Below are 27,541 nucleotides of genomic sequence, written 5' to 3' on the forward strand. Positions count from 1 at the left end.
ATAACAAAAAGTTGTGTGTCTGATTGGTCCAAATGCTACATAGCGCTGCATATCTTGTCTATTGCGCTGTGCTGTGATTATTGTTGCTATTGTTAGATGTGTCCTTATTTCTTGCATCATGATGCTTTCGGAGATATTGTGTTTCATTTCTCCCTGTAGGAGAAAAAACAATAAACACTTGAACTCTATACTCAGTCTACACTTATAATTATTCATATTACACATTTCTAACCACATTATTCTGTATCAGGAATCAGCATCTGCAATATGAAATAATTTCTGCAGTTTTTTAATAGTTTTAATGGATATATTATTAAAAAGTACATTTTTAAAGTAAATATTCTGTGATACTTAATATTATAGTTAATTATTTACCTATTTAATTATTGTTCAAATTATTCTAATATATTTATTCGTTTTACATAGGTCAATATATATAGAGAGAAAGACACACACACACACACACACACATATATGATATATACAGTATATATATATATATCATTATTATTTTATTTTATGTGCTATCTAATTGTTTATTCATTCTTTATTATGCAAAAATAATCTCGGATCATAAAAAACACTGAATTCCCACAACAGCATCAGCACACATAAAGGGGACGACTGTTTCTGTGTGCCAGGCGTGCCAGCTGCAACTTTATTCTGGCAACACTCATCAACCAGCGAGAGCCGCGTGCAACACAAAGAGTCATTTAGATTGTACAAACAGGCAAAGAAACACCGCAGCAATCTCAGAATATTGAGATGGTTGCAAACGCAGCTGCGGACTGCCTTCTATTAAAAGCGTGATGCTCTGAGCATATTTCAGTCTCTTTGTTCAAACCCTCCAAAATCTGAAGAATTGAGGAAGCATATTGTGAAATTAAACCATCTTGTCTGTGTTCTTTCCAGGCTGCAGTTGCACACAGAAAACACACGCATACGATGTTATATCAACAGTATAGATGCCTTTCTGTTCGGCTACAGTGGGCAGTCTTTAAGACGTGTGATGTGTCTCGCTCTCCCACTCGTGAGGCGATATTGTCATACACTCATAGGATGCCTGCACTCACACATGCGTGTGCACACCAATCAGTACACTGGGAAGAGGAGAGACTTGTACTGAGTGGCTTCTCAATGGGAAAGAAGAGCTGAGAGAAGAGAGGGACTGAGAGAGCGAGCACTCGAAAGAGAGAGAGAGAGAGAGAGAGAGAGAGAGAGAGAGAGAGAAGTGCCGTCGCATGTGCAGGACCAAAAAGTGCAGAGGAAAATTAGCTTGTTATCCTCCAAAGAAGCTTCACCTTCAGAGAGAAGCGTGAGGAGGCTGAGAAACAGGAGGAAGACGTTGCTTCTCTGGTGATTTAAGGGTGACATGACAAGCCTCTCGTCCCTCAAATCCCAGCTAGTTTCTGACAGCGTTTCACAGCTGTGACGGGAGTTTCTGCTGTCGGGTGTCTCTGACTGTGTTCGGTGGATTGCAGCCAGGATTTACAACAGAAGAGGGGATCAAGGGCAGGAGCGGGAACAAAAGTCTCCTCATCCCCCCTCTGACCCGCAGATCCGAACAGGAACTTTTGCTGGGAAGCTCTTTCCCGAGAGCATGGATGGATTTATGACTATGTGCTGAGGATATTGGATGAACAATTGACGGCACGTTTCTTTAACGTTCTCTCCACCGTATCTCACAGGTAAGATTAGGTGTGATTGTTCTGCCATGGTAGGATGTGAAACAAAATCTTAATCTACGAGAAGTCACTTCACAAGGATGACTAATGCTTATCAATGATGCTAAGAGTTGACAGTTTCAATGCGGTGCAGATAGATGTTCCTGCCAATCCAAATCTCAGTGCTGCTGCTGTGGCATAAATGAACATATGATGGCCAAATGTTTTGCATGTAAGAGCTGTGTTTTGTTATAAAATCTGCAATACAATGCAATAATAAATATTGAGTATATAGACAGTGTTTCTTTCTTTTTCCTCAGAATAATATGTATGAAACCACACAGAAATTGTATGATAATAATAATATGTATTATTACTATCATTATAAAATTAAAATAATTTAAATTAACATTTATTTATATTATTATTATTATTAGTTTTTTTTTTTTTGTTATTCTTTTTTTCTACCTTCATGTCTAGGCACATCATCTTAAGTGTGTGAGTACAGAATATCTTGCGGTGATCGTGTGCAGGTGTGCCCGAGGATGGTGATGAGCATGTGGACCACAAAGTAAAACATGTAAAAGCATCCAACCAGATGATTTATCAGATCAATGCATTAATTATAAAATAGCTGCGAGCACCGACTCCCAAAGCTGCGCTCACTAACTTGTCGGAATCTCAGACACCATATCATAGAAAAGTGACTTACAATATTACCTGGAAAATGAAAGATATGTCACACAATATATTGCGTAGGTCTTGAGGTTTACGTGGCCTTCTAAAGTCCAAGGATGATCATTTTGCTTAAAGATCATCTTCTTCTGTTGCGTGTTAATAGACTTGATTGCATGTGCTAAATCTTCTTTTATAGTGTTGAAGAAGACAGTTGAAGTTTGCCAGCCAGGGAGAGAATAGCACTCCTCTGGGAACAGTTCACATTTCCACAAAACTGTGGATTAAGGAGGCTTTAGTGGAGCAAAGGGGATTACAATGTGCTGTTAATAATGCTATGCTTAATTTTGAGGCTTGATGAATATTCATTGGAAATTTCAATGTCATTTGAGGGTGCACTGAGTGATGCTCCTGCCTGTCAGCTTGAAGAGTGCAGGAGAACTGTGTCATGTACCATCCATTAATTAAACACTGTTTGCCATTTAAAGTGATGAAGTTTCGGAAGATGAGTCGAGGACTGATTTAAAAGTGTTAACTGTCAGTCTTTGGCTTACAAATTTAAAGTTGGAGAAAACGTGTGCTTGTTTAAACATTCCAAGAGTTTGTTTTGAATCTAAATCATTGTCATTATATAATAAAACTTTGGTTTGTGTTCCTGTCTCGCAGTGCCGATCAATCCAAGGTTATGCGCTAGTTATGAAAGGATTCACCATAAAGTAATGCAAACAAAAAACAAGGTTATTCCCTTAAGATTAGAATATGTAATGATCAGTCAGTGGTCATAATGTACTTTACCTGATGATCTAAAAACCTCATTGTCATTTTTAAATTATACTGATTTTAAATTAAAGTTACATTGCGAAATAATGCTTGTTAATGGCGCAATATTCAATAATGCTGAGGGCTGAAATGGTACGTGCATGTAGGTGTGTGTCAGATAGAATAAACATTCTGCTTTTATCTTCTGTCTTTGATGTCTTTTCTCTTCAGCCGGTGCTCCTGCCATGTCCTGGCTCCTGTGTCTGTGGATAAGTGTTAACTGCTTACTGCTGTGCCACGCCACTTTGTACGAGACCATCCAGCAGCATCATGTGACCCACCCGGGCCGCAACACCATACAGATTCTGGGTCAGTGTCTCGTTTAAACCATATGTTCCTTGTCACTGAGTTGGTGATGTGTTCGTTGAAGTGTTTAACTCTGCTGGTTGTGGAAGTCCCTGTATTGTAGATGTTCAGTTTGGGGACGCTCACTTTTTAAAAGGCATATGAGATCGAGATGACTGTGTGTTGACTTTATCGCTATCAGTTTTGCATAAAAGTGAGCCTAAGTCCATAAAATGCTCATTGCAATGCTTGTGAAACTTTGTGGTAGGTGTGTTATCCTCTTCTTGTGCCCCACCTCTGTCATGAAAAGAGATTTACATAGACACCCAGCTCAAGACGCTTTGTTCTTGTTTTCAACGAGTGGCTTGTAAAAGAGCATCGTGAGACTGCAGCAGTGGAAATCTTCCATGTGCATATGTGTGTGTGTGAGACATGCAGGCTTGAGGCTAAACTCTCCTATCAGCATGCTGTGAATTCGAGCAGCTTTGATCACAGAGGCTCTGGTGGAAATGACAATTTACATCTATCACCCGCTCTATGGAAGTATTTGGCAATTAAGTAGTGTTTCGCTACGAGGGCTGACGGGAAGAGAGACAGCAAGGTGGGTCTCTCTTCAACACTAAGTATGCAAATGGAAGCGATTGTGGCATACTTTCAACAGCGGAGCAAGGCTACAAAGAACTCCAAAGCAATTTAATGCTGCTCGAGTTAGATCGCTGCATGCTCATTAAATATTTGCAAAGTCCTGTCCTTATAGATTATGTAGTAAATGTGTTTCTTACTTCATTACTATCGATTTTGCATCCAGGGTAGAAAAGGGAGCGCACCAGGAGTCCTAGTATAGCTTAGTGTGATTAGTGCTTAAACTATTGCAAACTTTGTTCTTTTTGTTTTTATGTTTACCATCTTATAAGACAGCATACATATGTGAGAGCGCTTTACTTCTCAGAAAGCACTTCAAACTCATTAATCCAGAGAAAAGCGCAATGAACGTCAGAAAGACCCGGATGAATTTTTAACACCGTGCTTCCAGGTCCAGCAGAGCATGGTGCCAGAGATGTACAAAGAAAGAGCGTGCCCCATAGTAAGTGTTCCCTGAATTATTAAAGGGGTCGGCTGAACAACAAAAAGAAATCATCCCCCATCACACTCCGCGGTATATGGAAAAGTTAGACAAAAACGTGTGTGAGAAATCATATCTCTGGTGTTAGGAAGGTCAAGAAGGGCTCAGTAATGGAGGATTGTAGCTTTTAAATGTGCTCCCACTCTCGCACTCATCCATATTGCAGTGGCTGAAGATCTTGTTTTGCTAAAGTGCTCATGGTTTGGCACATATTTGTTTAGGAAAAACTAAATCGAAAGCTCGAGACATTCTTTATGGGCTGATTATGATTGGTTTCTGACGTGCCACATTTCTCTACAGTCAGTAAGTGTTATAGCTCAAATGCACAGGGCCTGGGACAAGCATTTCCCCTCCTCTCCCCGGCCAAATGAGTAGACTATACCATACCTAGCAAACACACTTTTCACAATGTTGTATTTTGGTTGTAATTAGGTAATGCTTCACAACGTTTTAAAAATGTTTTTGAAACCACACCTTGAATGAAATAATAATATAGCCAAAATAAAACATTTCAGAAATTTTGGTTTAAAAATGTATACAAATACCAAAGAATGTTACATGTTTTTACTACGAAAACAAAACCTGTTCAAACTGCAACTTTTGTGAGTTTTATTTGGGTGTTAAAATAACATAATCTGTATCGGACCATAATGGAAGTACCACAATTCATGTATGTTCTTTTTGTGTAAAAAATAACGCAGTGAGTAAAAATGCTGCTAACATTTTCACATTGAAGTGACCAAGTAACGGAATAACAGGTTGAGTTTTTAGTGAGACCACATTTCTGACTGAATCATGATTCAAAGTATGAAATCTTAGTCTACAGTTCTAACTCTGTGGTGTAATACTGCATCTATTAGATGAACCAGGCTTAATGGAGACTTTATATGTAATTCCTTTATAATGGTATAGGTGCAAAGATATGGAACACGCTAATTAGATGTCACTGAGCTTCCTGCAAAGGCTCTGTTTTGTTGCTAACTGAATCAACAAACATCTAAAGCTGGGTGTATCGGCAGTATTGTTAATGAGCTTTCTTGATGTCAGGTCTGCAGACATCATTGGCTACCCTTTAGTATTACCTACTGGCTTCTTCCATCTCCACTGACTTTAAAACTGTACTTTTTGCATGCTAGAAAATATCTTAAATTTCAGTAACTTATTGGATGGAGAGGTTGATGAAGGTTTTTCAAGACATCTGCTCTGTTTGACACATGTTGAGCACAGATTTTTGACAAGAATAGCTAACTTGCCTGTTTTTACTTTTATATCTTTTTATATTTTTGAAAATTATTTTTATTTTATTATTATTTATTTTATTATTTTGTTTGTACTATTCTTTCTTGCTACTTTCATTTGTATTGATTGAGGTTCTCCACCCACGTGTGCAGTTCTTAATAATGTTTTGTAAAATAAAAATAGCACTTAGACTCAATAATTTGATAATACACTGGCTCCTAATCACTTGGACAGCAGCAATTTTCTGGGAATTAAAAAACTATGATTAATAGCCGAATTAAAATTGATTTTGAAATTCTAAAACCATCTCTACTTTCATTAAGAAGACCTTTTATTATAAATAGATTTCCATTGCCTGGAGAGAGATCTAACATTTTGAAATGTTTTTTTTTTCTTGCCTCTCTTTTTATCCATGGTGCTATTATCCAGCAATCAAAGCCTATTAAAAAAAGTATCTAAGATTAAAAATGAGACTGACTAAAGGAAAGCATAGCATGATTCATTTTGAAAAGCTGTCATCATTTATTTAACTGTGAAACACCCCCACCGATGATATTCGAGGACAAACACTTTATATCAATGCCAAAAATGCTTCAAAACCCAGATAGGAGAGAACGGCACCATATTACTCTGTGGGTTAGACAGAAGTGTATCAGTGTAGCCAGGAGCAATTGTATTTCCATAGTAAAGGTGGACGTTTAGGTGCCTGAGCCAAAATCTTTTGTAAATTATGAAATGCAGGCTGGTGTCCTTGATGCTGAAAAGTAGTTTAAGGCAGACGTTTATCTTTCTGCATTCTCTCTTAATGACCATTTATTACAAACTCAAGATTGTATATGTTGTGCTGAATAATTAACGGCGATTTCTATTTCAGGAAGAATTGTTTAGATAATGTTTAGTTTAGTGCTATTTACGGCAGAACATGGGTTTCTGATTGGTTAAGCTATAGATTACTGTTTATAAAGTTTTAAATATGGATATTTTTCTTACACAAACGCATCGATTCGCTCCAGATGGCCCGGGAGCCGTGTGGGACACTTTTTATTATGGATGGATGTGTTTTATTTGACGTCTTAATTTGGACTATTGAAAAATAACACCCATTCACCTCCATTATAAAGCTTGGAAGAGCCAGGACATTATTTAATATAACTCTGATTGGATTCGTCTGAAAGAAGAAAGTCATACACACCTAGGATGGCTTGAGTAAATTATGGAGTAATTTTCATTTTTGGGTGAACTATCCCTTTAAGTAGACAAGGCAACAAGTAATCTGAATGTTGAGTTTTGGTGCTTAAGTGGGTAATGCAGGTTTGAGTCCAGCTTGCAATGTCTCCTGATACAATTTACTTTTTTCTTTTTTTTTTTCTTTTTAAAGAGGTCAAAATGTATTTAAAAGAAATATGTTTATGCTGTGAATACAGAACTCATGCAGTTGGGTAGCTTTAGCTGCACATTTAGCAGAATCATTGAGGATGATGGATACAGTAGTTGTCAGGTCAGAGGTATCTCTGTACAAGTGCAATCCTCCATGCAGTTCAGGCATTTCACAATACTGCAGAAATCGGCTTACCTCCTATAACCGGAGCTTGACATGAATACCAAAATGGATTTGGTTGCTTCTGAATTCTCTCTCTGACCCCACAACCCTATTGTTTTGAGAAACAACTAAAAAAACCAGTCACAGCTGAGGCTTATATTGAGTAACGAGTTGAGTCACTCCGCTGCTCCATCACCTGTTCAGGCACTGGCTCCAAGTCGTCCGCATCCCATGAGCCCGTGCAGGACGGGCCCCCGCCTGCGTTCCACTCTCAGCCGAGATTGATGGCGGTCCGATTCTGGGCAGCCAATTCTAGTCTCTCAAGAAATAATCCACTACATTGACAGATGAGCACAATGTGACATGACACAATCCCAAGCTGCAGTGTTTCTCTTCCTCCTCTCTCCTTACTAAATGAAGGTCCATGGCATGCCGCTCTGGTTTTGGCCAGATACAGCGACCACTGCTGAATATTTTCCCGATCAACTGGTGTTGTAGCCCAGCAACAGAGAGAGAAACTAACCTGTTCTCTTTTCGCGTTCATTTGCAATCCCAAGCTGCAGTGTTTCTCTTCCTCCTCTCTCCTTACTAAATGAAGGTCCATGACATGCCGCTCTGGTTTTGGCCAGATACAGCGACCACTGCTGAATATTTTCCCGATCAACTGGTGTTGTAGCCCAGCAACAGAGAGAGAGAAACTAACCTGTTCTCTTTTCGCGTTCATTTGCTTGCCTCCAGAGTGCTCCTGAGAATGTGAATTACCAATATCGTATAGGTGCATGTTGGGTCATTGTTTGATTTAACCTTAGTCACAGTTGTCTCTCCTGTTATACAACCAATGACGACAATGAATTATGAATCAGATATGCTCTCACTTTCATCAAATTATGTTAACTAGAGTTTTTTAATAATACAATAAGTGTTAAAAAAAATTTTATGCTTGAATAAAATTAAACCAGGTGCATTTACGTCAGTGGTGGTTGGTGTTTTTCAATAGCCTGGAAGCACAGATGTTATGTACTTTGTACTGTATGTAGAAATAAAAAAAAAATTCTAACATGCTGACTTTGTGCTTAAGAAACATTTCTTCTTAGTATAAACAGTTGTGCTGTTTAATATTTTTGTTTCTTTTACTCTTTCTTGTTCTCAATTTTTGTGCTTTCTTTTGTTCTTTCTTTTTCGTTTTGCCTTTTCACAATTTCTTTCTTTCTTTCACACCTTCTTGCTTTCGCGCTTTCTCTGTCTTTCTTTTTCTCTCTCTGTCAGATGTCTCTCTCGAGCTGCTCCTGATGCCCTTCCCCCTTCCATCTTTTTCTCGGCCTCCTTTTTTCTCTCAATTTCCTCATCTCTATCTGGCCTTCAGACGATTTGTCATGGATCAGATGAGACAATTTGTCATGGATTAGTGCTCTTAACTGTGTGTGTGATAGTGAAGGCAGTCACTGGAAAAGCTGAAGAATCCTATTACAGTTCTTTTTATGGTAGTGTGTATGTGTGTGCGTGCTCATATGTACGCGTTTGCGCATTCGAGTGGAATTCGGATTGTGCGTGAACCTTTACAAATCTATTGCATACAATATGGAATAGCAGAATCATGCGTAACCATTCGTGGTGGGATGTTTTATCTGCATGTTGGATGTAAAAGACCATTGTTCTGGTACCTGTTGGTTTATGTACTTTGTCACCCAAAACAAGCCACCGTATCAAGGTTGCCCAGATTTTCCGAGTAGCTTCACCCATGCAGAACATTACGAAAGTGCGTTGAGTGTTTTGTTTGGATTTCTGCTGTTTAATATTAGAAATCTTTACTGATATTACAAAGATTGCAGTAAGAGATATTCTTAGTCTTTTTTTCCTGGTGAGCACACGCAGCTCAGCAAAAGTGAGATATGGAGCTTATTCATATTTACAAAGCAAAACTGTCATTCAGAAGACAGAGCACGGTGTGTGCATTAAAGGATTTTCTTTGCCAAGTGCAATGAGACGGAACAGGATTAGAGACCTGTTCTCTTATCGCAGCCTCCGTCTGAAAATAAGGTGGGCATTGAAGCTCTTTCCATCCCCGTGGGTTTATTCATTATGACTATACGCATCTTGCAAACGTCCATCGCGGAAGAGCTCCGTCTGAGGGTATTCTAATTCATGCCAGAGCCTTGATAGCATTTGCATTTTAGAATTTAGATATAATTACATGTGCTAATTACAGCTGCATCTGACTCGTGTCTTTGTTTGTCCCTGCGGTTGAGTTCTTAGAAGCGCTTTCTGTCAGTCAATTCAGGCAGAGGAGTTTCGAGCGAGAAGTGGAAATGTGGAACCGCAGGCCGGCCCGACCAGCGGTCAATGCTTCCGTTAAGTGAAATGATCCCAGACACCGAATTCCCCATCTGGCTGACTGCAATGCAGGCAGAGTACATGAGCCATGTAAAATGAATTCCAACCCACAAATCATTGTGACTGTTTTGTGCCTCTCATTCAAAGCGCTATAAATTCTTATTCTGCTATTTGAAATCACAAGCAGGATATTGATATAAAGCCACAGCGCTTCTCTCTCTTTTCTTGGCTCATACAGTGGATGCTACCACAGATGGCTTGGACCTTAATATCTAATTTGTTTAGTGACAGTCAGGATTTATAATCCTAAATGTGCCATTTCCTAGACTGTCAACAATCTCTACTTCTCTGAGTATCAGGATTATATTTGGGAATCTCTGGCTGCAGTTATATAATTGGAAAGAAAAAAAATTGATCTCAGTGATTGAACTTAAGGTTTTCAATTTTATTCCACTTGTTGTTCTTTCTTTTCACTTATTTCTTTCTTTTCCATGAACCTCACCCTTCAGGCGTGTGAGTTTGACTAGAGATGCAGTTATTGACTGGGGTGTTCAAAGTGTGATTCAGGTGTAGCTCAATCCCCACCATGTTGCCACGGGTCATGTTTTTACTCTGGAGTTGTTATTTTTCTTCATTTCAACAACTTTGTTTTCCCTTTTCAAGAAAATCATAAGTCTGTCTGAATCACTGAATCATTGTTCATTTTCAGTCTTATGTTTACGATTATTATCACACTTCTGTTCATAAAATGTTCTCAATATATGCATGCAGTAGAACAACTGATATAATAAATAATAATATATAGGAATTATATATATATATATATATATATATATATATATATATATATATATATACATACATACATACATAAATATATATATGTTATTTTGACCTTTCTAGAATTTGACATTGGTTCATGGGATTGAGGTATCGCTAAAGTAGCTGTGAGCAGTACTGGCCAAAAAGGTTATTTTATTAATTTCCCTGAATTTTTCTGTTTGATTTGGTTTCATTGTGTTAGTTGTATGTAGGATAAAAAGGAGCAAGACTTGATTTTCATCCTTAGCTAAATGACCTAGTCAACAAACACATCCTTCACCTCAGGCCCAGTGGTCATTACCTTCCGGAAAGCTTTTCCCCAGCCTCTATCCCTATTGTTTTACATCCATGACTTGCATGCATCACTGTCTAGTTTTTTTGCTGTTGGATCACAGAAACACAGGTCTGAGATTACTGTGCTTTTGTGGCCAATATAGCAAAGCTCACCGCAGGTATTTAGAAGAAACATTATTTTAACTGCCTCTGATAGACACTGAGAGGCTTGTGCTGCTCCACTTTTCTTTTATCACTTTCTAAGTGACCTCCTCCAGAAATGTTCGTGACATCCTTCTTTTAAAACACACTGCAAGAATATACAGTTTTACCATACTGACCCTCCTGAAAACAGCTGAAACTAGCCGAAACTGATTTGCTGGACTTCCGTGCTGGTTTGGATGGTCTATTTTGGGTTCAGACAACACTCTCTCAAGTAGTGGTCGACTGATATGTTGCCAAGGCTGATATATGACATTTAATTACTGTATCGGCCAGTAATTTCTTTCTGTTTGGCTGATATGTTGGAAGAGGGACTTCTATTTTGACAGCGCTGAAATGGCAGTTCCTGAAGTCTTCATTAGTTTACTGTCTCTGTTTAACAGTTCTGACTAATAAATGATTTCACAGAAATTTTAAACAAAGTAAACTGTAAATGCTATGTCATTTTCGTTTCACATTCACGGTGTGCTATATGTTTACTTGCTTTTCATTCATATTTTTTTAAGAATTTCTTTGTGAAAAATATTTTAATAGACTTACAGACTTAAAACGTTGCTATCTAAATAAACCACTTTTATTTTTCTATCAAGTTGATTTTTTCAAATTCATTTTCAAATTATGTCATTTAGTAAATATAATGTGAATTAAATATAAATTTAATTTCAGGAGTTGTTTGAATGTATTTTTCCTATCTTTAAATAAAATAGTCTGCTTTACATTGATTACCCCGCTCTCTAAGATATCGGCATCGCCCATCAAAAAATCGGTCGACCCCTGCTCTTATGGCAATTTGTAACATGGCTAACTTGTATAAATGTATACAATCTCAACCGCATAAAAGTTGTTTATGCCCCAGTGATGGTTATTTTTAAGGGTTTTGGGGTTTGGGGTGGACCTTCAAATTTTTCCGAAAAAAATCATGCTTTTCCATATGAATCGTGCCGTACAAATTGCCACCTTGTGAAATATTTTTGATTTCTCGTTTACTGTATGTTTTATTTATGTTTTCCCATGATCCGGTTGGTTTGAACCAAGTGACTGATTAGCTAAAGCAGCTTGGACAGGCAAATAAAATAAACTAAGCACATCAAATTAATGAATTAATGAATTGCTCAAAATGTCTTGTTTCAATATGAAAAGATCGGCATTTTCCCCTCCATCTCTCTTTCCCAGAAGTCTGTGTTTATGGCATTACATTATATCAGAGCAGTGGGCGTCACAGTGGAAGGGAGCATATAATACCTTCCCTGTGGATGGAAAGGGCACAGAGAGCATTGATTACCACACCGGCAGAAAAAAAAAAAATCCGGCCCTGTACTCTCATAAGCTGAAAACTCTCAAATGCATATGTGACTCATGGTATATATCTTCTCTTTCACCGCCTGTCACTTCCGCCATATTGTTCGTCCATTCTGCCGAAGCGAGGATGAAGCAATTATAGTTTTTTACTCTTCGCTGGAGAGGGCAAAACAGGATGGCAGTTTGCGATCTCTCTCTAACTTTTCTTGAATACATTTGGAATGTCACGCCGAATCCAAAAGCCACGAAGGCTGGAAAGGGTACAGGGGCCGGACGTGACAGTCGATTGTGATGTGTTTATGTGTGTGTGGGTTCAGTATGGATAGTTGTGAAGGAGGTAGCAAGGAGTTCTCATTAAGGTGGTGTGTGTTTGTGTTGCGTGACAGGTCCTCTGCCTGACACTGTGACACTTTCTCTGACATGGAGAAACAGAGAGGAAGGCATAAGAGAGGGAGGGAGAGAGAAAAGGTAGCAGCTGCGGATGTTGGTAATATGCCTTGGAGTAGCGTTCTCAGAATTTTTTGTCACGCATAAAGGTGCCATTTTGACTTCAAGCGTCATGCTTGAAGAATGGCTCTGTATGGCTCTGCACCTGGGTCTTAAAGACACCTGCAAGTTTTTGCATCATATGCCATCACTGCACCCTTTTTTCCCCTGGGTTCCTTTCATGTTCTTGATCGGTAAGTCCTCGTATAATATTATTTGTCCATGTCACGACAGTTCAACACAGTTGAGTTGCCATACAGTGGTCCAAAAGTCTAGTGAAGGCCGCTTTTGAAAATGCTTCCGTTTTGTATTTTTTAAATTGAATCCTAACTTTTTAAAATTACAAATAATATTATCTCTTTTAGTATGATGGTATTTTTTTCTTGTAGGTCTATGAATTTATAAAAAAAACAAAACAAAAAAAACATTACAATTGCAATATATACTTTTTTTAAGTAGTAATTAATGTAACTTTTTATATTTTCTAGACAGGCAAAATGTCCTGATATCATAATCAGAAGTAAATCTTTAGTAGTTTGACAGATTTAGTATTATTATTTATTAAATATTATTTATTAAACATTTTAGAAAATATATTATTTAAATATATAACAAAATGTAACAATAGGCCTACTGCTTAACTGGTCATTAACAAAAACTGGTTATTAAAAAAAATGCATGTAGTCCAACCAACATGCAGAAACATAAACTTACTGTTAAGTAAGTTTATGTATCAGTAAGTTTAATAAAATATTAAGTAAATCGACCTTTTTCTAGCTAGTTCTGGTTGGATGTATGTTGTGCATGTTCCTGGGGGAAAAAAATTACTTTTGGTAATTTGGTATCTTTTTTTAAAGTACTTTTTGGAATATTTGTTTAAAAGTATTTCTTTCTTTCTTTTTTCAACTTTTTCAAAATGGTTTAAAAATTTACAAATTTTAAATCACATATTTTCAAAGCATTTTCAGACTTTGGGATTCCACTGTATATTACAGCCAAACTGTTCAATTGGTTTTCTCCGTTCCTAACTTTTTCTTTTATATTTAACCTGTCCAGCACTCTTAACACCTTTTAGATGTTGTCCATTACATTAAGAAAATCTCTCTCTTGTCTCTGTGCATTACTGAGACACGTGAGCTCTGCCAGCTACGGCTCCTTACTCTCGTCTGTGCTGCTCGAATGCAGGGGTGTGAAGAATTAGCCTGAGCACCACTTCAAGTCTGAATCAATGAACGAAATTTAAATTACATTTAACAGATGAAAGCCCCTTCACCTCTGATAGCGCACTCTACCCAACGACTACGTAATGGGCAAACGCTCTGAGAAGAGGCGCACTGGTTGAGTAAGAGCACATTCCCTGGTTACTGATCACTGTTTTTTGCTCTTGCATCAAGAACTTCTTTGGTACTTCCTGCATGGCAATGAATACTGTGACACTATGTCTATGAGAGCATATGTAGACTCATTTTGTGTGTTTCACAGATGCACCCAAAACAAGAGGAAAGTTATATTAGATTGCTCAGATTTGGCTCTTTCATAGCTTTCATAGGAGGATCAACTTTGAACCACCAATCTATCTGTCTGTTTGTTTCTCGTCTTTCTGTTTGTCTTTCTGTCTGTCTGTCTGTCGTTCACTTGTTCACCTATTCTATTGTTTGCTCTGCGGATCTATCTATCGTTCTGTCTGTCTATCTATTGATGTACTGATCTGTTGATCTTTCATTCTATCTATTGTTCTATCGTTCTATATCTATTGTTTGTTGTGTAGTTAGTTGTGTTGATCAAGCTATCATTCTGTCTGTCTGTCTGTCTGTCTATCAATTGTTAATTCATTTGTTCGTGTATCCATCCATCCATCCATCCGTCCGTCTGTCCGTCTATCTTTCTGTTGTACTATTGTTCGTTCGGTTTATCGTTTGTTCGTGTGGCGTTCATTCTGTCTGTCTGTCTATATCTATCGTTCACCTGTTCTGTTGTTCACTCTGTGGATCTATCTATCATTCTGTCTGTCTATCTATCTATTGATGTACTGATCTGTTGATCTTTCATTCTTTCTATTGTTCTATCTATCTATCTATCTATCTATCTATCTATCTATCTATCTATCTATCTATCTATCTATCGTTTGTTCTGTTGTTCGTTGTTTTGATCAAGCTATCATTCTGTATTTCTGTATGTATATTATTCTGTCTATCATTCTATCAATCGTTCTGTCAGTCTATCATTCTAGTGTTCTATCAGTCATTCAATCCATCGTTCTGTCGTCCTGTCTGTCATTCTAGCTATCTATTGTTTTATTGTTTTATCTATCTGTTGTTATATCTATTCATTTTAATTCTGTTTCCTTGCATTGAAATTCAAATGGCACCTCTGCAACCCTTCTTTTACACCAATTACTGTAAAATTCCAGAAATAAATAGGAATTTAAAAATAATTCTCAATTCAGTTCTGACTGGCACACAACCCTGTTTGGTGTTAAGGATTCTGTTCTTTAGCCATATGGAGGAAATTCTACATTAATCGGGTCATGGCGAGTAAAACGATACCAAAGAAACAGACTCAGATTAATTGGTTTTAAGGCTGTGCTGACGCTTACATCGTTTATTCCCAAAATGCCCCCCATAAAACGATGCCCTTGTTGGTCTAGAATTACATCTTTCGTTCGGTCTAGTTTTAGAGGAAACATAAGCTCAGATGAGTTGCAGTTTCGGCCTGAAATGCTAGCCGATATTTATTATTCAGGATCGAGTGCGATAGCCGTGGGGCCGAAGAAGAGAGCGCTCGGAGGCTGTAGCCGACACCGGCCCAGAGAAGATGCACAGGATCAATCCCTGAAAAATGACCAGCATCTATCATTATTTGCAGATGCGGCTCTTGGGAGAGACTCATTGTTGAGGACCGTGCTGTTTGGGAATTTACATCTGTCTGCGTGCGTGTGTGTATTTGTGTCGCTATGCAGACAGATGGTCTCCATTTGATCAGGGAGGGGTAGTAATGGCAGAGGAGATGGTCTAAACGAGTACCTGTCATCAGGACTCATGAGTTGGCCATCATCTCAGCTTCCACCTCCATAAATATGTTAACATTGTTAAATGGACCACGGTCTGCAGCTGCCCAGCTGAGGGTTGTGCTGCCAGGCACATTGGGCGAATTGCCATCGGCGCATTTTAGAGTGGGTTTTTGTCAGAACACCTGAGGATCTCTTAAAACAATTATATACGTATGTAGATGATATGTCATACAGCTTGTTTGTCAAAGATACACTCTTCAAAATAAAGGTTCCAAAAGGGGGTTTTCACAGTGATGCCAAAGAAAAAACATTTTTGGTTCCCCAAAGAACCTTTCAGTGAACAGTCCTTAAAAGAACAAATTTTTCTTAGTGTGAAGAACATTTTAAAGCTCTTAAGATCCCTTTTCTGCTATACACTCTTAAAAATATAGGTTCCAAAACTTTTTTTTTGCAGTAATGCCAAAGTTCTTGGTGTGAAGAACATTTTTACTGATCTAAAGAACTTTTTTTCACTATAAATAATCTCATTTGCAATGGAAAGTTTTCATGGATGTTAAAGGTTCTTTATGGGACCATGCATGCCAATAAAGAGCCTTTTATTTTTAAGAGTGTAGACGGTGAACATTTTCAGTGTAATAACTACAAATCCAGCCTGTTGCCTGACTGCAGATATTCTTCTGTTCAGCACGTACCACGGATTATATCACATGCGAGGCAATCATATTCCAATAGCATGTAAACAAATGCCAATGACACGAATGGCAGTCTTATTAAAACCATTGGTATTGCACATTTAGACGTTTAGGCGATGCGTCAGAATTTATTTTCCCGGCTTATCTTGACACTTGCAAATCCATTTTTGAAGGTTAGATTTTAATGGCAAGAAAAATCCCGCTCTTATCGCCCTTTTTCTTGGTCTTATGAGATGTTAGATTACACGTTTTACCCTGAGCGATAGACAGAAACTAATCTGTGCAGCTTGTAAAAAATGCACTCGGGCCATAAAGGCGACAGCTCCGTGGGCCTAAATCATGATATTAGTTCCTTAATGGCCCGATATAAAGCTGTGTATCGGATAGATGCCGCCTGGCCCCGACGAGAATGCGTTGAGATCATTGCGAGAGAGCTCACCCGCGACACATTGAAGGAGACCTGTCAGTTCTGGAATCCTGAAGGATTTTTATCTCAGCAGATGAGTCTCGTGTTTGCCTCATAACTGAGGCACTTTCAGGTTAACTGGAGGCTTAGTTGCACACTGCGTAATTATTAATATTGTGAAGACAAATAGGTGAGAGGAACTGCTGTCTATGCAGTTATGAAATGCTTCTTCATTAATCTTATGGGCTAAGGTTATTTTTTAGCCCTGTGCGTGTGTGATTTCCATCTGTGCAGCTCTGCATGGGTGTGTGTGTGTGTGTGTGTGTGTGTGTGTTTGTCACAGTTGGCTTTTGTCATTCAGCCAGCTTGAAGAGGAGCGCTATTATACTCTATAAATAACTGTGCAATTAGCATTTGAATGGTAAAATAATTCAATGTCAATGCTTTCAAATCACACGCTGACAAATTAGTAGTCATTATATGTCACTGAATCCTAATTGACTGAATCCATTGATGAAACCAGCCTATTTAAAGGGCCAGTTCATGCACTAGTGATGGGAAGTTCGGATCATTTTACCGACTCGGAACTTACGTGACGTGACAGCATTGGATAGAGAAATTAGTTAATTTACAAGCTTCCTTACAAACGGGTGCATAGTTATTATTAGTATTATTATTATCATAGTTATTATTATTATCATCATTATTATAATTATTATTTACTCTTACAGTTACGCGATGCGTTTCTGGTCTCAAATTGTAGCTTTTTACTTCTTACAGTTTCTAAATGTGTGAATTTCTGTCATGATGGTTATTTTCCATAACACTGAATGTTGTAAAAAGGTAATAAAGAGTTGGTTATTATTATTAAGTCTCTTTCTGGCTCAGTCTGCATAGGGTAAGTTTATGGGGCTGTCACGTGATGAACGATCTACTCGAAAAACCTGAAGACTCGAGATGAACTAATTAATTCTCTTTCCGGCTCAGACTGCATTGGTTAAGTGTATGGGGCTGTCACGTGATGAAGGAACGACTCAAACCCGAAGACTCGATGGATGAACAAATCAATTCTCTTTCCGGCTCAGACTGCATTGGTTAAGTGTATGGGGCTGTCACGTGATGAACGAATGACTCGGAAAAACCCGAAGACTCAAAACAGGTGAACTATTTGACTAATTCCAGTACAGAACCTATAGGATGTTGCGCATGCGCGACTGAACGAATCACTCCCCGAGACGTCTCGTTCTTCCTGAGTCACATTAAAGATTCGTTCAAGTCGTTCAAATCGTTCAAGAACGACCCAACACTATCATGCACAGAATTCTCCGGTAGTTAGATGGATGATAACTTCAGTCCAGTCAAAAGTGAGTGCTACAATCTCAAAATCATAAGATGACATATGTAGTATTCAGTCGTTGTAAGCCAGAGGTATCAGAATTAATATTCATAGTGTTTGTTTTAAGGGGTAATGTACAGATAGTCAGTCATTATCACAAAAAAACCAAATAAATATACATATATTTTTATAATTCATGTATTTATCATTGGTATAATTTAATGTACTATTATTATTACTTTATATTTTATATAATATGTAATATTACATAATCATTATATTATATAATTATTGTATATTACACTTATTTATGATTACTCACCAATTATAATTATACTAGTTATATTAATTATATCAGTAAAACTTAGTTCATTGTATGTTGGTGATTATTATTATTATTATTATTACATTTATTAAATAGCTACATACCAAATAAGTGTACATTATTTTAAATTATTATATTATATTATACTATATTATATTATTTTCATTAATAATTTTTATTGTTATTATTATTTCACTTAATCCCCAATAAATTTATACATTTACAAGAAATATTGATTTGAGCTTATATTTTCCTACTTGTGCAACAGTTCACAATGTCCTAGGGGAAAATTGTGAAATTAAATACAAAAATTAAATAAATAAATGGCCATGCATGGTTATTAAATCTCTAGTTTACTGTTATAGCAGAATTAATCAGAATTTGACGATCAAACTCTTATTTGTAATGTAATCAAAAAATAAATTGAAAATGAAATAAATCAGACACAGTGCAGTCTGTTGAGACGCTGAGACAAGATTTAGCATCAGTTTTAGATTAAATCACAATGAAAAGCCTGTTGTCCATTTCACATAACATTATCATGAAAAGAAATTGTATTTTGTGGATTGAGGGAAATGGGAAATTATATTCATTTGTCTCTCTCTCTCCTGTCTGCTTATAAACTCTTATTGTTGTTCTGTCAAACGGACAGCAACCTCCAACTTGAATTCTCATCATCCAAACCCTCTTTTGATGACAACCACACACACAGATGTATCATCCACCACATAAAGAAAAAAGATTGGGTGTTTGAAACAATAGCTTATTAAGACATATTCCTGTCAAGCGAGTGAAATTTAATTCATTTAAAAAAAATGTATAAAGACAATGCCCATTTTTATGTATTTTTTCCCTCTGAACAAAATATTCCAGATCATTTCAGCTCTTGGCTCAGCTCTGCTAAACAAACTCCAAATGCCGTCCAAACCGAGATGAGGAAAAGCAGAAAAAACCTGAGAAGAGTGTCCTGCATAGAAAGTTCCTTTTTCCAAAAAGCTGAAACCCAAGTCTGTCTGCCTGCTTCTGTTTTTAGGCCTGATCTAGGACTCTGCCACTCTCCATATGATAATTGTCTTACTGTTCGCAGCCAGCACAAGCATTTCTCAGCCAAGAGAATGTGTCAAGCATTGTATTTAGCCACTCATTCGCGACGCTTCTCTGGTCTAAATCCAATTTATCAGCCGTAATGGACTACAGAAATTGTCTCTTTAAACAGCCGTCTGACATCCAGCGGGCTAAAGCAGGAATAGTGCAGAATCATATGGTTCTTAAAGAGGAGATAAAAGAAGCGGGGGACGGTGAGGATCAGATTTGGGTTGTTAGAGAAAACATCAAAACTTTGAGCCAGAGAGCAGGTCCAAAAGATGACACCCAATGCGATTTCACAAGTAGGGTTCCTGGGTGAGCAGCTTTTGTTGCTTCTGGAACATTCTCTAGCTCTAACCCTACAATCAGGTCATTCCTATTGGGCAGTATCTTTCGAAGTGTTGCGTTGTAATTTAAGTAGGAATGTAACGATTCCCTCAACTCATGATTCGATTCGATTCACGATTTTGATTTCACGATTCGATTCGATTCACGATTTAAAAAAAAAAAAAGAGATTTAAGACAAATTATAAATTAAATGTGTCCTTTTATTATTGCTTGGACAAAATACTGTACGTTTCTTTGTGAAATTGAAATACAACACTATAATAATATAGTAATATAGCACTTGTAAATTATTGCTCTTTTGTTGGTTTTGATTGCTTCTATTTTACTCATTTGTTAGTCGCTTTGGATAAAAGCATTAGCTAAATAACAAAATGTAAATATACTGTAAATGTAAATGTGTGTATGTGTGTATATATATATATATATATATATATATACAGTATATTATGGATGCTCCAATCAGGATTTTTGCAGCCGATACTGAGTACCGATTTCTTGTCATGCTGGGTCCTCCACGCTGTGACAACTCACAAAAGACTATTTTTAACCAAGCAGTGCGGACAAGCGCTTCAGAAACGCGCCGAGGTCTGCCGCAGACGCATGCAGTGAGGCGCAGATCAGCTCTAACATCACTGAATCTGCTGTGTAAATGAATCATGCAAAACATACACAACAAACAGCAAATTTTTCATTGTTTCTCAAAATCATTTATGTCCCCACGCATCATGTACGTCGTCACGCGTTGACGTCATCAAATTGCGATCGGTTCCTGAGATCAGCCAATTTGGTGAGTACCGATCGAGTCATAAAATATGATTATCGGCCGATACCGATCTCCGGCCGATCGATCGGAGCATCCCTAATATATATATATATATATATTTAAAGAAGTTCCGTCTTATATTTTCTTCTAAAATGAGCATTTTCATCAGGCTCCTATGGTTGGGTTCAGTAATTTCACTTTATTGGAAAATGCTAATTTTAGAAGAAAATTTCAGACGGCACTTAGAGGCTTTTGCATCTCTCTCTCTCTCTCTCTCTCTCTCTATATATATATATATATATATAATGAACATCTTTTGTAATCAGCAATCCTGTAAAAATAAATAAACAAATAATTAAATAATATTTTTTTTCCAGGATAATAATGTTTTCACAAGGAATATTGTCCTACTCACTGTATATAAATCATGTCAAACAAAGAGGCACAGAGAGTGGCAGAGGAAGGTGATAAATGTTTTAGTGAAAAGTGCTGAACTCTGGACAGGTGAGGGAAATTGAGAGACCACAGACGGTTTGACAGGAGTCAGATTTTTGAGAGATTAGAAATGTTAAATGGTTTTGCAGAGCTGGTCCACTTTTCAGCTTATTCTGGCCAAGAACCGCCCACTTAAAGATAGTCTGGAAGGAAGATGTCAGGCCATCATGCAAAGTTTGCCAAATCGAGTGTCTAGTTCTGGAAATGCTTGTTGTAGCAGCCTGGTGTCTTGTAAACATGACTTTATGACTTTCAATTATGATGTGATGACTCTCATTGAACCAATAAAATAACCCTGACTTACCAGCCAGTCAGATTTATACATATGATTTTGAGCCATTTTTGAGCTCAATGTACATTCATGGACGTCACGTCACAAGGTGGCCGAGAGGAGCTGGCACAGTTTGGAGAAGCAGTGAGTAGGGAAACAAGTACATTTTCTCCTTATAATACAAGATTTTCCTTTTCCTCTACCATCTCTGCCAGGGCTGTTCAGCAGTGTGTGTGTGTGTTTGTTTACAGATCTGCATAACAGAGCTGGTTATTGTCACATACTGTGGATACCTGCAGTCTCAGAGGGCAATGCTGTGCCCATGATGACAGTGTGTGTGTGTTTGTCAGATGGAGGGCTGCAGCTGTCAGTTGTCAGCTTCTGTTGGGATGAAAAGGGATTGAAAGAGCAGCAGTCTCTCTCTCTCCTCTCACTATCTGCTCACTATGTGCAGCTCCAAATGATTTTTTAAGGTTGACTTGCTGGCTCAGAAGACTTTTAATCTTTTCATTGTTGTTGAAAATCTTGAATGAAAAAGTGGCGAGACTTTAAAGTTCACAACATTCTGATTAAGGACAGATGTCACTCACCTGATTATGAAAGTGTGTTACATATACAGTACATGCAGCAGTTAAGCTCAGGATGCCCTTTGAGTGTCCTTAAGGTGTTAGTGTGTGTTGAGTATCCATTGAAAGGAATCTGTGGTTCTTCTCTGGAATACAGATGGCAGGATGATCCCTGTGAAGTCAATAGAGAAATCTGCATGGTGGGAGTGGAGGGGGCCACAGTCAAAGCTGGAGTGGCAAAACATCTCTGAACACCATATATATATATATATATATATATATATATATATATAAAATCATTATAGTACAAGAAAATTTGTTGCATAGGCATTTCTGTGAACAGTTTTGAATTAACTTTGAATATATTCAATGAAATGATTGACAGGAATGATTCAACCCTACCCTACCCAGCAGAAATCAGTCTAATCACATTGTTCACATGTTATTAGACAATTTTTTCCCCAGTTATTATCTCTACTTTTCTTATGAGTTGATGGTATGTGAGTGTTAAGATGTTTAATAGTGTCTCTGATTTTAACAAAATATTATTAGTTAAATTTGAATCAGTCAATTCAGTAATATGACTCATTGATTCATTTGTGTTTTCAACTCAATAATCTTCATGTATTAAATGTAATATCAAATCAAGCTAAATATTGCTGTTTACTACTACTATTATTTGTTGGTATATTGATGTCTGTAAATTATTAAATACAATTCATTATGTTGCCATTTAGTTGAAAAAATGGAAAACATGATTTTTTTTTTTACTTGATTTTTACTGCATTTCACTTCTTGGATTAAACATTTTAAATATTATTGATTACAATGGCTGTTTGCATGATATTTAAATATTTCCTCTAATTTAAAAACAAATGTTTCAGAGCAAATACATAAGCGTCAAGATTCCAATGTCATCAGAAGGCTGAAACATATCAAGATATGATGTTTTTTTGGCTTTGGCTGTTATAGCTCTAGCGTGAAGGAGCCGTCATGGATTTCAGAAGAATCTGAATCAGAATCAGAATTCAGAGCTGATGAATGCCGTGTTCTCTCTTGCTTTAAGTGCAGAGGCTCTTTCTGTCACTTCTTGCCCTAGAAGACTCTTATTCTCTCTCTCTCTCTCTCTCTCTCTCTCTCTCTCTCTCTCTTTCTCTGTCTCTCCTTTCCTTTTCACTGCCATTTGCTCCAGGGAATAATGTGCCGTTATCTTTTAATCAGACCCCGTGTCTCAGGACTCGGGCTGATATGAAATGCATTTGGTGGATCAATGTTTTCAGAGATCACATCTTGTTTTAATCAGGCTATCGTCTCCTCTCACCCTCTCTAGCAGACAGAGCGTCTGAGTGTTTTTCTCAGGGTTACACACACATACGGCAAAACCTGAAGATAGATCCTATTCTCAGCTTGTGACTTGCTCTTTAAGTGGTGAAGGCAATAGATTACAATTTTGAAGTGTGGTGGAATCAGCTGAGGTTAGATGACTTGTAAACAGTATGGCGGAATATTCTTTTAGAAGTAACGTTATATTATCACATTACTTTTTCTCAAGGGATCACTAATTTCTGGAATGGTAGCAATATGCTTGGCTTACTTTTACAATATTTTACAATACATATTGTAAAATATACTTGCAATATTTTTGTACTCCTCAGACCAGATTTTTAAACTGACTAATTTATTAAGAAAATAAATCCCAAAAATAAATAGAAAATATATATAGTGTAGTTTATAAATGTTACAATATAAACTGCATATAGCTTGTTTGTCTACAGTTGTAAATCAGAAAGGCTGTTTTAAATCACTAAATTATAGAAAATAAAAAAAAAACAAAAGCAGTCCAGATGTTGACATGTCACCTCTAGGAACACACACATGCTCCCCTGTAAAAATCATTAACTGTCTTTTATTTGTATATTTGTACATTATGCAGGCTCTGCTCCTTATTAGGGTTGGTCCCATTCCAGTTACTCTTCTAATAAAAATAATTTATTCAGTTTAATTACTCATAAAAATGCATATTTCAGGCTAAATTTTTGTGCCCATTTCTCTGCTGGAATACAATGCACAATTGACAATGAAATTATGACTCGCCATAGTGGTCCAGCCAAACAGAACATTTACTTGCATTTGGCACAATTGTTGTGTGTTAATTTTGTGCCCTGGTTTGTGTTTTGGGAACACACACACATCTGTCTCACCTCTGTTTCTTCATTTTCTCTTTAGTGGTAGACATTGTGAAAATATTATCACAATATTTTCTTCCATATCAGATAATATCGATATTTATCACAATATTCATTTACCATTAATGGGGCAGAATTATATCCACATGTTTGTTAGGCATTGAGAATTAATGTAAATATTTGATCGTTGAAAATTAAACTCCACAGAGCTACCTTTTAATTTAGGGGCCCCATCAAATCTATCTTATTTTCCCCTATATTCTCTTTTCCCTTTTATTTTTTCCTAGATTCTGTGTTTTATGATTCAATACAAATTTATCTTAAAAAATTGTGTCTTAATTAATATAACTTTAACAATTTACTCAATCTTTTAAAATGTAATGAAAACAATGAATTTACTACAAAACATTGCATTTTTATTTATTTATTAATTTATTTCAAATAAGATGCTGTAAAACAGCACTGTATAAATTAATGAAAAAAATACCTTGGTTGTATGATATTCCTTAAAAATTATTATTATTACTAGAGAATTACATTTTATTATACAATAGTAATATATTTCTGTCATAATTTCATCAAGTTAAACCGGACTTTTATTTTGACGGTTGTCCTGAAGGTTTTTCAGTTTTACATTCAGTTTCAGTGTCTTTGATGGTAGATTTTCTCAAAGTAAACGGTGTAAAGCTGGTGAAGTGATTCTCAGAGCAGCTCTGGAGATTAAGTTAATGTGTTCATGTCCTCATATATTGAGACGCAGATGTTGAAATCACAGCGAGTGTGTTTGAGTTTGTGTATCAGATGAAACCGCGCCATTCATTTACACAGAGACACACAGAATATGTAGAATTAGCTTATTAGCGACAAGCACTGACTGGCTGTTGTCCCATTTGTTGGGCGGTTTTATTTGGAGTGCGATTTACTTGGGCAGCGTGTGTCTTACGTGAGAGTTGGCAACCCTGTATACGCTGCGTGTGCTGAGCTAAAGATGATCACTGGTAAACTGAAGCGCTCTTTTAACTTAACCAATCGCATTCTATATGAGATAAATCAGATATACATCAAATAAACACAATATTACAATGTACAATTGCACAAAAGGCTGCAAACGAACAGCGCGCATCTGAAGTGTCTCTGAAGGAAATAATGCATTATTTATCGGCTTTAAGATATCGGCCAAATTTTCTTATCAGGCCGATACCGATAACAGAAAAAATGAGCCGATATGGGCCGATACCGATATGGTGGCCGATATATCGTGCATCCCTACTTTCCATGCAACAATTATATGCCTATATAGATGTTTTGCTGCTTGCAGTCTAGACGGTTTCATTGATTCACTTATAATAGGAGTTTTGTTACGTCACGTTGCTCTGCTCATTTGTAGCATACTGTACATGCGGTATCATTTACAGTGCTTATGCCAGGGTAATTGTTATGGGGAAGGACATAAGGGGTCAATAAATAATTGAAATTTTAATCTTATTTAAATCAAATGTTACTTATTTGATCATGTAAATAGGTATTATGGTGTAAAGCCAAAAAGTAACTAATTTAATTTAATTAAATTGTTTACTCCAAAAAAAATCTGATTACATAATGTGTTACTTGTATTGTATTAACGAATTTCTAGTAAATTTCACAGTTACAATAAACAAGCAACAACACGTTGAATTAAACGTTCAATTTTAAAGCAGAAAAACTTAAATAGTATACTTGTAAAACATACTCCAATAATGTTTGTTTCCAATTGTGAAAAATAATTTTTTACATTGTATACAAAGTTATTGTGTTTGCTAATAAAACCATAGCTGTTTTAAGTGTTGTATCCTTGATGTTAATGTGCACTCAGTATTTATTTATTTATTGTTTGTTTGTTTGTTTGTGCATAAATAAATGTTGAAAATGATGTCCACAGGAAAATGATTCATCACAGGAATAAATTAAATTTTAAGATATATTAAAATATAAAACAGGTATTATAAAGTAATTATTTCACATTATTACTGTTTTGCCATATCAAATAGATCACTTAACTGTTTTTAAATTTGTAGTGTAAACTGACATTAAATGACTCCAGTTATATATATATATATATATATATATATATATATATATATTCAAGACAATCTGTTTTATGAACTGTGTAAAAATACTGAGTGCACCTTTAAATATTAAAGGGACGAGATGATGCGATTTCAATTTTTCCTTTCTCTTTGGAGTGTTACAAGCTCTTGGTGCATAAAGAAGATCTGTAAAGTTGCAAAGTCTCAAATACCAAGCGATAGTCAACCACGCCTACCTAAAATGGCTCGTTCTAACATGCCCCACATGTCTACGTCATGATGTGGGAAGCCTTGCTTAATGCCGCCCAAAGAAAGAAGCCGTAACTTTTATTCTCGCTGTAGTATTGTTGCTGCTGCCATATCGTGAAGGCGCTGTGTGTTTCGTTGTGAAAGCGAAACTACTTTGTTTGGCCTTCCAAAAGAGGAAGATATCCGCTTCGACATGCCTGGAGCTGATGCGTGCTGATCACTGTGGAAATACATCAACTTCGCGCTGTCGATCGCCGGATTGGCTTTCACCGTGGACGAAGCGGAGTCCAGCCCGGGGTTGTCACATGTAGTTGCCGCAAGCCTGCCCGACGCTCCTTCGTTGAATCCGCCGGCCATGCCGTTCTCAAGCCCACCCGCCTCTGCTCACTCAAGCTGGCCTCCGCTCACTCTAGGCCGCTGCTCACTCTAGGCCTCCGGCCTCTGATCACTCTAGCCCACAGTGTGTTTCGTTGTGAAAGCAAAACTACTTTGTTTGACCTTACAAAAGAGGACACGACTAGAAATCAGGGGTTAAGTTGTATTTACAACACTGTTCCAGAACAGTTCAACCCAAATATTCAGATGTGTCCATTGCATTTTATGGAGGACACCTGATCCTGGTAGAGTAGACTACAATGCCGGCTGTTCTGACTCACAGACTATAAGTACGTTTTTTATATTTAAAGAATTTGCCACTGACGATTCAAACGCGAGTTTTGAACAGTGTAGTTACTTGTTGTTTGTCATTTTTCCGATCACAAATGCAGACATGGTTTTATGTTTACGCGATGCAACACTGGATTATGTCCCCACTGGATGCAACAAATGCCTCGTTTATAATGGGTTTTAATGTTTTTGTCTCGTCGCTCCGGCTGGACAGGACATCACAATATGGTAAGGGGCGTAACATTTCCATCACACACTTGAGGTATTCGGCCAATCAGAGCACACCTCGCTTTTCAGA

The 27,541-nt window shown here is 37.1% G+C and overlaps 1 protein-coding gene across 3 annotated transcripts in view; it reads left to right on the forward strand.

Moving 5' to 3' along the window:
- Window positions 1-1,175: 1,175 nt before the first annotated feature.
- LOC107558887 (protein FAM19A1-like) overlaps window positions 1,176-27,541 on the forward strand; it is a 186,014-nt gene continuing 159,648 nt past the window's right edge. For all 3 annotated transcript variants that reach the window (XR_001605536.1, XM_016242582.1, XM_016242581.1), the window contains exons 1-2: window positions 1,176-1,688; window positions 3,330-3,467. Coding sequence is in view for 2 of the 3 variants with exons in the window: in XM_016242582.1 (XP_016098068.1) it covers window positions 3,344-3,467 (124 nt within the window). In the remaining variant the exon portion in view is untranslated. The remainder of the gene's footprint in view (window positions 1,689-3,329; window positions 3,468-27,541) is intronic.

This window comes from Sinocyclocheilus grahami, unplaced genomic scaffold (assembly GCF_001515645.1).
Source record: "Sinocyclocheilus grahami isolate Dianchi unplaced genomic scaffold, SAMN03320097.WGS_v1.1 scaffold664.1, whole genome shotgun sequence".
Lineage (NCBI taxonomy): Eukaryota > Metazoa > Chordata > Actinopteri > Cypriniformes > Cyprinidae > Sinocyclocheilus > Sinocyclocheilus grahami.